Genomic DNA, 17404 nt, shown 5'->3' on the forward strand with positions numbered 1-17404 from the left:
GTCAATGAGCCAACGAGTCGTGATCGGTAGGTTTTAAACATGTCATTTAACCAAATCTTTTCCTGAAATGACTTACTTATTTTGTGGAGACCCCCCCCCCATTGTAAAGTGCGTATTTATTGCATGAAACTTGGGAAATTGTGTAAAGCAGGTGCAGAGGGTAGACTTCTGTCGCCCATCCTTCAGCACCTGGAGACAGCTGCTGCTAACATTTTGGTAGATTTCTCTCTTTCTGTATCATCGAGAGGCACAATTTTGCAGAATGATTTCTTCCCAGTTAACATTGTATTGTAGGCACTTTCTATCCCTGAGATTGTTTTGCAGTTTTCTTCATCCTGAGCCTTTTAAGAGCAGAGATTTTTACTTACTGTTTCACCACATGAAATTAGTATCATCTTCCTTATTGGTACCATTCAAGAGTTTCAATGGCACTTCTATGGTAGTACTTCTCAGAGACAGTGTTTGGGGTGAACTTGGAGAACATTCTCTGCACACTAAAGAGAAGAAACAGTGAGACCCAGAGAGCAGCAGTTGCCTGCTCAGGCCTCACACAGGGTTTGCTCTTTCACCCGGACCTTTTGGGAGCACCATCTGTGCTGGAGGCGTCGACGATGATGACCTTGCCTGGATTCCCTCTGGCTGAGTTAGTTTCCCCTCTGATACTATTCACATCTTGTGAGCTAGACTCCCTGGGACCAAATTCCAGCTCTGCCGTTGACCCGTTTGTTGGTGCATTACTTGAACTGTTCTGCTTCCTGATCAGCAAACTGGTTATAATTAGAGTATTTCCTTCATAGAGTTGTTGGAAGATTTGTGGAGTTCGTGCGTGTAAAAGCATGGAGACCAGTGCCTGGCTTGGAGCTCAGGGCCCAGGCAAGCCTTCCGTGACTCTTGTGCTGGTTGTTGTTGTCAGTGCAAAAGCGGAGGTGCATGCAACTAATTCGTCTCACTCATGAGGCTGTGGAGTTCAAGGCAGTGAGTTTGCTGCTTATGTCTCTTTATTCGTTTGTGTATCTGCTAAGTGTTAGATTGAGCTCTGTGATGTGTTAGGTGCCACACTAGTCAGTGAGCAGAGATGAACGTGATCTGTGCTCTGCACGGGCTCACAGTGGGGAGTGGGGAGGTGGGGCACACTCATGGATTATTATCATGCTCTGCTCAGCCATGGTTCAGACAGGGAGGGAGGCTTATGAAGGTCAAAGCCAGACTGGGCTGGGGTGCTTCAGGGAGAAGATGGGCTATAGCTTGGCCAGAAGGATGGGTAGAAAAAGCATCAATTTTGCCTGAAGTGAGATCAGCTGCCTTTAGAGAGATCAGCTAAGAAAAGAATAAAGAGATAAGAGCTAAGGTGTGCCTGCCACCAGTTCCCAGAGGCTTTGGGCTCACAGCTCTTCAGGGATATCTCGGCGATGGGCCCAGGGCCAGCTGAGGATCACCGTACACCCGAGGGCTCCCCTCCCATCTGCCAAATGGGATAGCATGAAGACCTGCTGGCCACTGGGCTTGGAGGGTGTCACATTTTCGGGGGTATCTTTTTAAAAAATTCCTTTGAGTAGAGTTGACACATACTGTTATGTCAGTTTCAGGCTTACAACATAGCGATGCAGCCTCTCTGTATGTTATGATATCCTCACAACAAGTGTAGCTACCATCTGTCACCATCCAACACTACTACACTCTCATCGATTATATTCTCTATGTTGTGTTTTGGGGCTATCTTTCTGAGTTTAGATGACTTCACTACCAGGACTGGACTCTTGTGCTGCTGTGTTCACTGTGGGCTTCGGCTACGGTTGATTTAAGCAAGGTCCCCAGGCAATGTAAGCAGGTGAGGGTAGCAGTTGCCATCTGAGATGGGCGATCTCAGGGAAAGCCCTTGGATGATTAGTGTTTCTATACTGGATTCCAAAACAGAGAAAGGAAGTATGATGATTTAGAAAGATTGAAATGGAAATTGAGATGAACTTGTCCTGCATTTTTAACAAGTCCTCCAGGTGATTCGGATGACACAAATGAAATGGAATTGAGATTAACTTGTCCAAGTGGGCCTCATGGTGACCCAGAGAAGTAAAGTGATTTATCCAAATTTATACAAAAAGTTAGTGTTGGAAAAAAAAAAAAAAGAAAGTGTTGGAGTCTGAACCGGAAGCTGGAGTCCTCTGCACTGAAATGTATTGCCTTTTGCTACCAAAGGCAACACATTTTTTCTTTTCCTGTTGTTGCAAGATCTGCCTCTGAAGATGGGGGTCCCCTAGACCTTGGTGATTCTGAAAATGGTGCTAGACGTGCTTGCTCAAGGTCAGCTGGGTCTGGGACATGTCCATGTTGAACTTGCTGACTTCAGCTGGAACTTCAGTGAGTTTGGAGGGTGCACAGTGTGTTGGGTCTCCCAGATGTTTAAATACCATCTGAGGAAGAGTTCTCAGAATTCACCACCGTGAATAACCAAGATGACAAATCAAAAAGCCCACCCTATCCTTACTTGCCCTCAAATCCTTTGAACTGTTGGTTCTTAATGTGGTCTCCAGACCAGCCCAACAGCTAGCTAGCTAGCTTTCTTTCTTTCTTTCTTTCTTTCTTTCTTTCTTTCTTTCTTTCTTTCTTTCCTTCTTTCTTTCTTTCTTTCACATGAGCTGGGGGAGGGACAGAGGGAGAAGGAGAGAGAATCTCAAGCAGACTCCCCGCTGAGTGTGGAGCCCAACTTAGGGATTGATCTCATGACTCTGAGATCATGAGTTGAGCTGAAATCAAGAGTCGGCCACCTAACCAAATGAACCACCCAAGCGTCCCTCACTTGGAAACTTTTCGTGAATACAAATTCTTGGGCCCCTTCCTATTGCTACTCAATCAGAGACTGGCTCAGCGATCTGCATTTTTAACAAGTCCTCCAGATGATTCAGATGACACAAAGTTTGAGGACTTCTCTCAGAGACATGGAGAGCTCATGGCATTTCAGACCTACTCCCCATCTTTTTCCTTCCAAGAGACCACTACATATCCCAGCTTGCCATTTGGGCGAACACTGTGGGGGTGGAATGGAGAGGAATGGAGGAAACCTAGTGACCCTGAGGCAGGAAACACTGTTTGCCTTGGCGGGTTTGCCTGGATTTGGAGCCAAGATTCAATCAATCCTAATGATTGACTGCATTTAAGCAATTCTCCTATTCTCCTCTACCTCCTGCTGGGGGGCGGGGGGAGCAGGAATACGGTGCTTACTGGGAAGGAGAGGGCCAACTCTTTTCTTTGTCCCACTCTGAGGACCTCGGCCCTGCTGCCAGGGCTGCCAGTGCACACGTCTTCCCAAATAAAACCACACCAGGCAGCTCTTTGCTCTCAAAGTGGGGTTTTCATTTTGCACCATTAGCTTAAATCAGTGGGGATTTAACGCAATCCATGAAATCAAGCAATTAGGCAGCAGGATTCCGGATGGCTGACACGGATGCTGCTGTGCTGTGTGTGTGTGAATTTCTGTGGGGGTGTTGGGGAGTATCTGTAAAGTTGGAGATTCCCCTCTGCTCCCTGACATCTCTACCCCAACCTCCCCAAGATGTCTGGGGTCCGATAAACAGGATGACTTCAATGAAATAATTTGCCCCAAATAAGTCACTCAGGAGCATATTCTACATCTGCTGTATTTTGTAAGTGAGAGAAAAAGCAAGCTGCTTTCAATCGTTTTTTGTTCTTTGTTTTTTTGTAACGTATGTCCTGTAGTTAGTAAACGCATGTAAGTATTCAGCATGTGGTTTGTGGTCAGGGGATAGAGTCTGACTTGTTGTGACCAAATGCAGGCTTCTTTCTTTGGTAAACGAATTAATGATGCCAAACACTGGCTCCTGCTGGGAGCAGAAAGGTCTGTTAAGCTGCCTCTGCAGGGCCTTTGTCAGTAGGATTCATCTGGGCTCTGATGCCTCAAAGCCAGCTTGCCCTGGTGCCCAAACCCTCTGCTGCATGTTGGAAGGAGGCTGTGGTTTCTCACAGCCAAACCCTGACCTGAACTGTTACCAAAGCTCATTTGCACTGTTGGATTTGGGGATGGCACTTGCTGCCTCAGGGTTGCCCACCCAAGGAAGTTGTGGAAATGGGGCCAGGATGTAGAAATCAGGTCCTCTCTGTTATTAGTGCTGAGTGAGGTTTTGCTATTTTTGAATAGCAAGGCTATTTCACCTGGAGGAGGGGTGTCAGCCAAGCTCACGGGGCTGATGCCTGGTGTGCCCATCTGTGGGCCTTCCTGATCCAAGGGACTGGGAACAGGTCACTTTGTAACGAGTTTTCCAGTCTTATCCTCCTGTTCCTCAAATCATCTGTTTGAGATCTCCAGTCCTCTCTGCAGGAGAAAGGACAAAAGGCAAGTTACTAGCAATCAGGGTGTGATCTGTTTTCTGCTCTAGGATGATTTTTCATTGCCCGATTGTCCCCAGAATCTACCAAGACCCCATTCATCCCCTTGCTTTCTTGCTCCCTGCTTGGAGGAGCTATGGAACAAAGCAGAGAGCTCTGGATGGAGGGGCAGGGAGGAGAATTCTTACTGAAAGCCCTTAGGAAGCCCTAACACTAAACTTCACTTGAATGAAGAGTAGAGGACCTGGAAATGTAATCTTTGTGCTTCTTTTAAGATCTCACATTTTGTGATTTATTTGTAGTTTATATACATTTAAGTTCTTTACTAGGCTATAAACTTTCTTAAAATGTAAGGTTTTTGAGTCAAAGTAAATGCAGTATAAAAAGTCATAGTGTTAAAATTTTTCTAATTGTAGTTAAAAACTGCAGTTTGAACAAAAAACTGCAGTCCCCTGTGTGATGCTTTCCTGCCACTAATTCCCACAACCCATAGGTAATATTTTCCAACTATTTATTTCTAACTAAATATTTCTAACTAATTATTTCTTTTGATATTTAGCCAAATGGAGTCTATTTATAGACTAACTAAAATAACACTAATTTTTTTAAAGATTTTATTTATTTGAGATAGAGAGCATGAGCAGGGGGGCCTGCAGAGGGAGAGGGAGAAGCAGACTCCTCCCTGAGCAGGGAGCCTGACAGAGGGCTCGATCCCAGGACCCCGAGATCATGACCTGAGCTGAAGGCAGATGCTTAGCCAACTGAGCCACCCAGGTGCCCCAAATAACATCGATTTTTAATTTTAATCTTTAGTTATTACTTATTGATTTTGCATTGCTGAAGATGAAGATTGATACATCTTACATGTCCACTCCTCTCCATTTACAATAAAATTATACCACACTTTGGGTTAAATGACTACTCAATATTTAAGGTACCACAATAAATAAATGTGACTTGCAGCTGAGGCATGTAGTCTAATGCATCTACATTCCCTTTCCTGTGTGCCTTTTTGTTTTCCTTTGAGATAGCAGTTGTCTCATTTTCTGTTCCCTGTTCCTTATGTTTACAATAAGAATTCAGCCCTAAACTTTTCTGCAGGTATACAGCAGGTCATCTGCCTGAGCCCTCTTCCTCTGGTTTCGGTGTGGACTGATTGAACTTCAGGCCTGCCACGTGGTTGTTCTGGAAAAATCATTTTAAGACTTCCATTACTTTTCTTTTTTTTTTTTTTAGGACTTCCATTACTTTTGTCACATGTTAGATCTTTGATGTCCTCAATCCTGTGTCTGTCTTAATTTTGTGCTTTTGTAGAGCACCTCATGGAGTAGTTTCCTAAGAAAAAAAAAATGAATGGAAGACAGCTTTCTTCTAACCATTGAACTTCTGAAGATGTCTTTATTCTACACTCAGACACTGATTGATAGCTTGGTTCAGGTTGAACTTGGGAATTTTAAAGGCATTGATCCATTACCCTCCAGCGTCTAGTGTTGCTATTGATAAATCCAATGTTATTCTGCTTGCCTGATCCTCTGCACTAGAGGTATAATCTCTTTTTCTCTAGACGATTTTATTTTTTATTTTTTATTTTTTATTTATTTATTTATGATAGTCACAGAGAGAGAGAGAGAGGCAGAGACACAGGCAGAGGGAGAAGCAGGCTCCATGCACCGGGAGCCCGATGTGGGATTCGATCCCGGGTCTCCAGGATCGCGCCCTGGGCCAAAGGCAGGCGCCAAACCGCTGCGCCACCCAGGGATCCCTCTAGACGATTTTAAAAGTTCTCTTTATGTTGGTGTTTCCAATGTCATGATTTGTTGAGCTGGGTCCGTTTAATCTGAGAATTCATGTTTATTTCTGGGAATTTTCTTGTATGATTTCTTTGGTATTTCTCCTGCTCACTTCCCTGGTTCTCTCTTGTTCAGATGCAGAAGCTCCTGGCTGAGCCTGTTGTGTCTTCTTCTGTCGCCTATTTCCCCTTTCTTTGTCATTTTTTTTTTCAGCTTCCCAGGAAACTGTTCAACCTTATCTTAAAGTACTTGTCTAGCATTCTCACATTTTAAATATCCAAATACTCTTTTTGTTCTCTGAGCATCTCTTCTAATAGCTTTCCATTCTGGTTTTAGGAACACGAACACAATGCTTTATCTAATATTATCTTTGTAAAAAGTTTCCTTGTGTTCCCTGCATGGTTTCTCTTATCTCTGGATTCTCTTTTTGTTTGTTTTGTATGTTTTGGTCTCTGTGGTTCACACTTTGAGGCTTTGTGTAAACGCTTGCTGATCCCTAGCTGGCCATTGGAATTGAAGAGTGAGGCAGTACATTGAAAGCTCTGTGTGTGAATGCGTGGCCTGTAACTTGTTAGGGCCTTGTTTTAGAGTTTTGCTGGTGGAGGAGCTGCAGGTCTTTTCTTTAGGACTACTAATTTCTTTAGATAGAAACTCATCACTTCTCTTTGGGGGCTGTAAATGCAGTGTTCCAAGACCTGAGGGAGTCACTGCTTATTGTGCAGACTGTCACTTAATCCTATGGAGTGAATACAGCCCATTACCACCCTGCTCTCCTTTGCGTCTAGGGTGCCTAAGCCCAGAATCTGGTTCAAACCTTCTATATAGGATAAACCTCTTGGTTGTTGCTGAGGTTGGTGAGAGGCTGTTACCAGATTTATGGCCCAAGGCTAGTGGTTCTGAGTATCTTTCTAGAGATTTTTAGCCACTTCTTAGATTTAGTACAACCTCTGTAATAGAGCTCAGAAGTCCCCAGTGGCCCCGAATCATGAACATTTCTGGGTCCTGCAGTGTGGATTGGCTTGTTTCTTACAGACATCTCTATCCATAAGCTGCTAGGTTTCAGCTTTTCTTCTTGTCAAGCCAGGGTTCACCATCCATTTGCTTTCTATTATCCTGCCTGCTGATATGTTCTTGTTTTCTCACATGTGTTTATAACTTTTTTTTTTTACTGTGATTTTAAACTGACTGCAGAATGGAGTGCAAATGATTGTGTGTGCTCAATCTAATGTGTTTGACTAGAAGTAGCCAATGGTAACTCCTCACAGACATTCCAGAAGCTTAGTGGTATAGTATACCTTTTATTTTTTCTTCCCAGAGGTTTTTAGCTCCCCAGGATTCACCCCCACCCCTCCCACAGGCCATCAGTGCCCCCAAATCACCAAGTTGAATGATCTTGTCTCATACTCATGCTTGAGCTTAGCAGCATTTGGGATGGAGGAGCATTTCCTCTATTTGAAATACCCTCCCCCTGTGCTTTCTGAGACACTTGGCTGCCTGGTTTTCCATCTGTGCCTCTGATGACTTTTTACAATAAAACTCCCTCTCTCCCCAGTGATGGTGCTCCCCAAGGGCCCGCATTCTCTCTTTTCCCTGTACTTGACTTTTCACTTGTACTTCACTTTCACTTGTAATCAGCCAAGTCACAAATCTGATCACTGACTTAGCTCCTTTCCCACCTTTTGCATTGGATCCTTCTTGCACTCCGGCAGCAATTCCACATTATTGGTAGTATGAATGGCTGGTTCTTGGCCAAGGGTTGCCATACATTCAAGCACCCTGTCTAGGTACTTGGACAAATGGTGGCACTGTTAGGGTCAAGGGGAGGGTCAAGAAGAAAAGATGGTTTTGAAGAGAGTCTGGGTTTGAATTGGGTATAATGAGTTTCCTGTTCTCATTTCAGCCTCAGAAAGATACTCAAGCCTCATGGGGAGGCTACCAAGGAAGTATCATTTCTGAGCAAAAAAGTGGTTTGCCTCATGGGGAGGCTACCAAGGAAGTATCATTTCTGAGCAAAAAAGTGGTTTTAGGTGACTAAAAATGAAATGAAATTTTAAGAGTCTACCTGAATATAAGAGGTTATTTGTTTTAAGATTAATGAGAAAGACCTAGAAAGCCCCTAACCTCAACCTTAACTTGGGCTTTCAAAGTTTCTGGGTCTCTGAATTCTTGCTGGCAGTGACCAGTAAGGTGAGAGGTGGGAGTAATATTCTAGACTCAGAAGATGTTAAGTTGTTGCTAAAAACAAACAAACAAACAAACACCTGTTAAGTGTTTTGTTTGTTTCTTTTGTTTTAGTTCAGGGTCCAGGTGTGTTCTAAGTAGCTGAGATCACGGGCCTGAGGTTGTAGAAGCATTTCCCTCCAGGGTGAGAAGGGCACCGTAAGAAAGAGAAGACCAAGCCTGGGGTGGGGTGGTGCCAGAGAGGAGATCTCCGGGCTCCCCAGGATTGCCCCACATGGGCCTTCTTGATGGCAGTGCTGCCAGGCCAGCAGGCAGGCTACGCTCTGCACTTCACAGGTGGAAAACGGAGACACAGGGAGCTCAGAACCAGATCTTGTGGTCACACAGTTAGAACCTGGGACCCGGTACTCTGTGCAGTGCACCAGCTGTTGCCTTTTGCCTGCCTCACACCATCATTTGCATTGTAAACGGTGAACCCAGTCTATGGATAGATCTCTGGGGGTCCAGGCACTGTCTGCAGGGTGGAGGCCGGCTGGGATGGGAGGAAGTGGTGATCGGTTCCAGGCTGCTCCTGGGCCAGCACCCATCCCTGTCCCAGAAGCCCCTGGATGTGGTATGGTGGGGGGCTGTGCACATATCCACAAGGCCCAGAGAAATCAACCTTGGACTGCTAATCGCCTATCCAAACATTGTTGGTAATCTGCATCCCTAAAATAAACCCTTAAAAGATGGAAAGATGTTAGTAATTTCTGGCCATATGTGCCTCCTCCTTCCTTACTCTCCCCACCTCAAAAAAGAAACTGAGCCAAATGGCAAGAAATAAAGAGCCTAATGCATAACACATTTCCATCATTTGATTCCCCTCTCCCCTCGCTGTCCCCCCACCTATGTAAACTGAATTCCTTTACACGGTCATGGCAAAGGAACATTAATTTTTGATTTGAGTTGTGATTAAAAGCAACACAATCAAAAGAGTGAAATAGTTTCCACTGAAGCAATATCATTTTAAACCCAGTCATGGTGTAGTAGGAAAGAGTGTGGTCTTTGGGGTTAAGTGTGGGTTTTAATTCTGATTCTATCTCTTACATACTGTGGCTTTGGGTTGTCATTACTTAACCTGAGTCCTTCTCCTTGATTGTAATAAATAATAACGGCTCCCTCTTAACATGATTGCTGCGAGCACAAAGTATGGAGCCGTGCACAGCACAGCCTAGCCTATGCTCATCTGTAGAGTCCAGCACCCAAAAACCGATGACTCATTTCTCTGCAGAAAAGAGGGTGCCTGCAGGGTGCCTGCATGGCACAGTCGGTTAAGTTATCTGGTTTTTGATTTTGGCTCAGGTCTCCATCTCAGGGTCGTGAGATTGAGCCCCGTGTCGGGTTCGTGCTCTGTGCTCCATGTGGAGTCTGCTCATGACTCTGCCCCTCCCCCATGTGCTCTCTTACTCTCTCTCTTTCAAATAAATAAATAGATAAAAATAAGAAAAATAAAAGAGGGTGCCCACATTGCCAGTTGGGGCATGCACTCATCTCGCCTGGTGATATAAATGATTGCTTCTATAAGAGAATGGTTCTCAGCCTTAGACTTTGGGAAGTAGCTTAGAGTTCATCTAACACTATGGGGCCACTTTATTTAGAGGGTCTTATGAAAGGAGCAGAATTGTTCTTATCTCTTACCTTCCTGCAGTATTCCTTGCTGCCCTTTCTTTCTTTCTTTCTTTCTTTCTTTCTTTGAGATCGGCGGGTCGGGTAGGGAGTGATTGCGGAGGGAGGGATGTGCGGTGCTGTTCGGTAGGCGGAGGGAGGTGGGCTTGTATTCGGGTTTATTTTCTTTCTTTCGGTTGGATGTAGTTCTGGCTTTTCTTTCTTTCTTTCTTTCTTTTCTTTCTCTTTTCTTTCTTTTCCTTCTTTCTTTTCTCCCTTTCTTTTCTCCCAGTCCTGTTTTCTCTGTTTTGCAGAGAGGAGGCAGAGATGGAGACTTGACTTTGCCTGGGCTGAGGCAGTGAGTCTCCTCTCTTGCTGGTCTCTTATTCAACCCCATTGAGAACTTTCCTCATTCAGTGAGCCACAGACCAGAACAGTTGAAGTCTTTTCCCAAGTGAACCACCAGGCACAAAGTTCATCAGCCAATAAGGGAAGCTAAGCTGGGTGTCAGCCTGTGTAGGCATGTCTGGGGTGAAGCCCTGGATGGGTGGTTTCTGTTGCTTTCTGTTTGCCACACTCCTGCCTGCTGATCCCCACTACACTCTGTCCAGAGTGGGGTTAGGAATCAGGTATAATCAGAAGCACTGGGCAGTGGCTGGTTTGGGTCCGGAAGAGCTTAAAGAAAGGAACTTGTTGGGAGGCTATGTTCAGCTCACTCCTGTGTATGCTGGGAAGCCTGGGCCAGCCTTTAAGGTCAAGATTAATCCTCAGAGAGAGCCTTTTGCTGCTCAGTGCCCAGTTCCTGAACCTTCTGCTGCCCTTGGGAGTGAGGCATTTCTTAAGGGATACCAGGCCCAGGGTATTATATGAGATTAAGTAGACTGCAAAATCCGGAACTCTTTTTGTAAGAAAAAGAAAGCAGTGGGAGCATTTAATTTACTGACTTTGACACATTCATTAAAGGTTCGTTCCTAGGATGATCTCCCCTCCTTATTCTCTGGTTAGCCAAGGGTGTTTTTTCTAATAAACTAAACACTAAACAATAAATATAGTGTTTCCTTTGCCAGAGCAGTTTTTTTTTTTCAAGCAGGAGAATGCCTTCTATCATTTTATAAATGAAATCATTTTGAAATGTGGATGAAACCAGGAAATGAGTCTGAGCTTCTCCCCCTTATTTCCTTGATCCATATAGCCAGTCATATAAATATCAGGTTCATTATGAAGAATTTTGCAGCCATAGAGTCAGCATGGGCTATACAATGATTCAAAGTGAACATTTAAGACATGGGTTGAAGTTGGGGATTAGTGACTTTGGCCAAGTAAATTTAACCCCCTGTACCACAGCTTTCTCATCTATTAAATGGGAAAAATAATTATACCTTCCTCGTGAAGTTGTTAGGTTTAATTGAGGAAATTCATGGAAAATACTTAGCACACTTCCTGGCATGTGATATGCTCTCCTAATTGTTAGCTAGTGCTATTCTGTTCAGATTCAAGCCTGTTCTTGTGGAGTGTGGGTAGGAGCTTTGAGTTATTAAAAAGAAGGAGCTTGCTAATTTTGAATTTAGAAGAATTCAGAGGATGCACAAATTATCTGGTGGCTGGCATCTGGAGAATGATTTTCCTCTCCTTTGGAGCTATCTGGGCTGGCCAGCTTGAGAGGGGAGATGACTGTCACAGCGACGATGCTGTATTTTAAGTACATTTACCTCTTATAGAAGGCCTCCACATGAATTTAATTATCTTCACCAACCAGACCTTGCAGAGCCATCACTAAATTTCCTGTCCATACATGCACATTAAAATAATGTGAACTCAGGCTCTGTAGAGACAAAGAAGAGATAGATGGACTTGGTAGATGGGTGCAGAAGCTTGTGCCCACATCTTCTGTTAGACTCCAGGGGTCATCACTTGGATTTCTCTGTGAGGACTTCACCAAGAGTTGCTCTGATCTGTCAAAAGCTCAAAGCAGAGTTTGGTTCTGTGTGGATCTACCCAGTGGAAAGAACATTTGTGGCACCCGTTAGTGGTTGCCTTGTGGTTGACAGAACATTAGCAGTACCTGCTGTCAGAACTCCCTAGAGGCACAGTGGTAGGGATCATGATTTCTCTGGTGCAGAAGTTGGGCACTGATTATTGATGCGGTCAAGCATCACCATTGGATGCACCATTTACATTTCCCCATTGCTGCGCCTTGCACACATAGATTGCCAGTCTGGTTTGCCAGACCCAACTTTCAAGGACTTTTAGGTCCTTTGGATGTTGAAAATCCAAACCAATGGCTTTCTCTTTAAAAACAAAACAAAACTCGGGGTGAGTTTTTTCTTTGAATCCTGAGGTCTGTAGCATTAGATTATATAGATAATATTCAGTTATGTGATCCCCTTCTCTTAAAGCCTTGTGTGATGTTTTGAGTCACTGAATTTTTTTTAAAAAAGAGAAATATGATTGGGTTCTGAAACTGTATTCGAGAATCTCATAGTGTCCCAAGGCAATTATCGAGTTACCATTAAACACCATGAAAGTAGGGGGCAGAATCCGAATATAGAGAAGAACCGAGACCTTGGTGCTCATCTATAAAACGGCCTCTTTCTTTGACTTGCCAGTGGCCTTTCCTTTCGGCCTCACCTGGAGCCTTCAGTTTAGGTTATTGCTTTAGATGCAAAACTTTCATTCTAACATGCTTTCTTCCTCCTTCTCTCCTCTTCCCCTCCTTGCCTGCACCATCTCTAGCATTGAGGATGAAAATCAAAGAAGTGAAAAAAGAAAACGGTGACAAAAAGATTGTCCCCAAGAAGAAGAAGCCCCTGAAGTTGGGACCCATCAAGAAGAAGGAACTGAAGAAGCTGGTCCTGTACCTGAAGAATGGGGCTGACTGCCCATGCCACCAACTGGACAACCTCAGCCACCATTTCCTCATCATGGGCCGGAAGGTGAAGAGCCAGTACTTGTTGACGGCAATCCACAAGTGGGACAAGAAAAACAAGGAATTCAAAAACTTCATGAAGAAGATGAAAAACCACGAATGTCCCACTTTCCAGTCAGTCTTTAAGTGATTCTCCCCCAGGGGGGCAGGTTGGGGAGGGAGCCGTGGGCTGGGGTGAGGGGTGGGGCTGAGCAGGCCACCCTAGAACCTGGACGTTCACGCTCAGTGCTCCTTCGGTTGGTAGAGGACCTTGTAATTCCAGTTGGCTTTGCTCTGGCAGCATCCATCCCCACCCCTTCCCCCCTGTAGCCATGCTCCAGACCCGGGACAGCCAGTATTTAAAGCCGCATGCCCAGGTAAGGAAAACCATGTAGATTAGGAAGTCTTCTAGGATCGACTGTGGAACAGCACATCACTGAGTAAAGCAGGTGCAAACCATTTCAACCAGAGACAGCCACTAAAAAAGAAAATTTGGCCAGTAAACAAAAACAAAAGCAAAACCGAGATTGGGCTAAAAGTGAGCGACAGCAACAAATAAAAGTTCTGCAACTTTCTTTGTGTTGTTACAAGTTGCTTATGGATCCTATCTGCCAATCTATGCCTTTGGGACTAGAACATTCCAACTATTGGTAAGATGTGCTCTTCATTCCAGAGTAGCTTCTCTTTGTGCCTGCGTTGGACAGAAACACATACCACTCCTACCACTTAGGATCAGTTCCAGAAGGTCAGTGTAAGGGAGAAAAAGCACAAGGACAGTATGTAATCGACAACACAGGGAGGTCAGGCCTGCCCTGCCTTTCCACGTGATCGTCCTGTGATGTGAATCAGCTAGCCTCAGATGCCATGTGGATGGCAGTTAACAGCAGCCTCCGTGCATGATAGGACCTCCAGACATGTGGAGGGCGGCACATGCCTGCCTTTGTGTGAGGAAAAGGAAACACTGTGGCCGCCAAACCCTGGGCCGGAGAGAGATGACGATTTTCAGACTGAGAAGGCAATGGTTAATGGTTTCTAGAAAGCATCGCTAGAGAAAAAAACAAAGGAAAAAATATTAGGAACAGCCCCACAAATTGCTAGTCAGTATGAATTGTAATTGGGTGAAGAGCTTTGTGCTCTAATTTCATCTGTCCATTCATTTCACTTTCTTTTTTTCTCTTTTTGGGGGGAGGAGGGAGAAGAACAGCAAAACCCTATGAACTTCTCAACGTTTAAAAAAAAAGTCTACATTGACACTTGAAAGGGGTACTGGGCTGAGGGTCTTTTAGTGCCTTTGAAGCTACTTTCCAGCAGGGCAGCTTTCTCACTGGACATTTGGGGTGGGAGCTGGGTTTACCTGATAGCATAACTGTGTGGCCCTATTTTCTGAGGAGTTCTGGATTGTCCTGGCCTCCACACAGTACCAGGCAAAACTCACAGTACTTTCTATGCTTATTCTTTCCTGTAAAGAAGTGGATTACTTTTGACCTGATTGTGGATCAAAGAAATTCAGAACAACCAGCCTGCCTGTCCTTCTGCACTTAAAAAAAAAATTTTTTTTTAATTCTGCAGAGAGAAAGTTAAACCCAAAGTGTCCCATCTAAGGAGAGAATTTCAAAGGCAACACATCTCTGCAAGTTTTCCTGAGTGCCCTAAGATACTTCTTAAAAACCCTTGTGTTTAATAAGTGATGTACATAAACTCACTCACATAAGCAACTTTACTCCTTTTGTTCAGTGTATAGGAAGTCACTCTAAGCAATTAATACTAATTTGCTCCTCAAGCCCAATTTTTAATCCTCTGTAAAACCTGAAAGTGGTGAACTAGTGGTTGTCCCTCTGGGTGAATGTTTATACCCAATCCTGAAGCTGCAGTGATGCTGGGAGGTGTCACCCCCGTGGCCCCTGGACTGACACAGAAACAGCGGAAGATTCTGTTAATTTTTGAAGACTCCAGTCTGAAAATCAGCATGCCAACTTCATTACCTACCTGAGGGTTATCCTGATATAATTAACCTCTCACAATTAGTGATCCTGTTATTTTAACACTTTTTTTTTTTTGTGGTTCTCTCTGAACTTTAATCATAAAGTGTTGGGGATCTTAAGTGATTTGCCTATAATTTTGGATGATCTTTTTAAAATGTGTATATATATTAGTTAATTAGAAATATTCTACTTTCCTATTGTTAACTGAAATTCAGAACGATTTCATGAATGCATGGATCTGGGCCTTGTTTGGGTTGGTTAACTCAAGAGTTCAGTGCTCATATGTATCTGCTCATTTTGACAGAGGGCAACACGCAGCAGGCCCTGTCCAAAGCAGGGCCTTGGGAAGGGGTTTGTGTGGGGTATTCGCAGTTACCGCTTAAAGACTGTGGAAGAATGGGTGGCCGTGCTGTGCGACTCTCTAAATGGGAATTCTCAGGTAGGAAGTGACATTTTCAGCACGAGTTCAAAATATATTGGAAGTAGGAATTGCAGCCGCAGGTTTTATTCCGATCAGACAGTCCTGGGACTGGTGAGTTTCACTGCGGATCTGAGATACACACTATCTTTGTCTATAACACATCAGCAATTTTAGGGCATGAAGGGAGGTGACAGGCCCAAAGCTGTATTTTTCTCACAATCCTTTGGTTTTCTCAACCAAGGGTACAGCAAAACTAATGTGTAGACTATCTGCATGGTCATCGGTTTGCAAAAGAGGAGGTCTGTATGTGATTCAGTAGTTGTTGCCAGTTCAAAGGTCATATTTGTGATGGTTGAAAATCACTCTGGGTAGAATCCTGCGAAGTCATTGGCAGAACTCAGCTCAGTCTTTGAAGATTACTAGTTCTCTTAAGAAGTGAGTTGAGAATCCCAAGAACACTTTCCTTTTAGACCGTCCCATGGAATGCGTGGCTCTGGGTGTCCGTACGTTAGCACCGAGGGCTCCCGAAGGCAACATGCGGTGAGAGTTCCAGTTTTCATCTGGATCTGTAAATTACCGAAAGCCCAGTGCCCAAAGCTAGAATGTGTGTTTCTCATCAGACTCCCAAGCAACTGGTTGCTCTCTCATAAGTCCGCAGATGCGGGCTCAGGCCATCCGTTTCCGAAGCGCACCTTGGGGACTCCCAGGCAATAGCTTCGCAGCCACTCTGATCTGTCACCAGCAGATACATAGGGCATGGGTGAAATTCCTGTTTCCTCTAGTCCCCTCACGTAGCACTCCTCTTCTAGAGTCTAAATCTTTTACAAAAGCTTTGAATACTGTGAAAATGTTTTACATTCCATTTCATTTGTGTTGTTTTAACTGCATTTTACCAGATGTTTTGATGTTATCACTTATATTAATAGTAATTCCCGTATGTGTTCATTTTACTTTCATGCTTTTCCTGCCATGTATCAATATTCACTTGACTAAAATCACTCAATTAATCAATGATAATGTGAGTTGTGCCTTTTTCTACCCCCCTCCCCGCCCCCCGAGTGATAGACTACTTCCCCTCTGCATCCCCCTTGCTTGAGTTTCTTCAGGGATGTTTTCTGGTCTTCTTAGCTTTACAGCTTTGAAATGATAAGTAGGTGTGGGTGAGCTGGAGGAGCACCCGGGAGGCACCATCGGCTCCCTTCACCTCCATCCCACATTGACCATCTGCTCCCGTGAATAACTTCCAGAAGCATTTCTCCTGGCTGTGTGTGCTTTCAGACCACAGCAAAGGTTACATACTTGCTCTGCAAAGAATGTATTTTTCAACCCTGCCTTTCTTTTCCATGTTTTTGGTTTCAAATGCTCTCTCCTCTTCAGCCAGTTCCATGTTAAAATTACCAACTAAAATTTGAAAACTCTCTGGGACCCAGAGTCTTAGACCCGCATGAGGTCTTATAGGACACAACATCCAACTGTTTAATTTAAATTTTAATTTACAGATGGAGAAGCTGAGATGGGGGATGGCTGGGGTTTCACAAGGAGTTTGGGGTTCCCAGGTCAATGGTGTCACTGGAACCAGAACCCAGGGCTGCTAGGGGCTAGACACATGGGAACAACATCTGAGTGACTCCCGAGCTTCTCTTTGGATCCCAAGGGTGGCACTTGCTGAGCCCAAGCCTTTTCATATTAGATGATATATGTTTTGCCCAAGGAATTCCTCAGTGTGACTTTTAATTCTGTGAGCACTCACAGGGACAACTTCATTGAACACCATTCTCTGATTAACAAGGCACCTCCAAACCTCAGACAACTGGCAGTTTTACCTAGAAGTGAGTAAATACTCTCTGGTCACCGAAAAATACAGGAGCACAGAGAGACCATTCTCAGGCATGGTGTGAGGACTTGGGAACAGTCCATGAAAGCTGTGCCCTAGTATCTAAAGATTTTCCCATGCTGATATACATTAGCTCTCCTAGTGATATGCTAGCCAAGTCAAGGCAAATATTGGCATTTTTTCCTTTTTATTCCCCACTATGTTTAATGAAAAGGAAAATCTCTTTTAGGTTGGGTGTGGATATCTTTGTCACCTTGCTGAAGCCCCATCACTGTGACCCATAATTTCCCATTGCTGTTTTGATTTTTT

At 44.2% G+C, this 17404-nt stretch overlaps 1 protein-coding gene across 1 annotated transcript in view; it reads left to right on the forward strand.

The window, feature by feature from the left end:
* Window positions 1–16278, forward strand: part of SFRP1 (secreted frizzled related protein 1) — a 43764-nt gene extending 27486 nt beyond the window's left edge. Inside the window, exon 3 of the mRNA XM_038559971.1 lies at window positions 12687–16278. Coding sequence (XP_038415899.1) covers window positions 12687–13009 — 323 coding nt within the window. The 3' untranslated portion in view covers window positions 13010–16278. The remainder of the gene's footprint in view (window positions 1–12686) is intronic.
* Window positions 16279–17404: the final 1126 nt, after the last annotated feature.

Source organism: Canis lupus, chromosome 16, assembly GCF_011100685.1.
Source record: "Canis lupus familiaris isolate Mischka breed German Shepherd chromosome 16, alternate assembly UU_Cfam_GSD_1.0, whole genome shotgun sequence".
Lineage (NCBI taxonomy): Eukaryota > Metazoa > Chordata > Mammalia > Carnivora > Canidae > Canis > Canis lupus.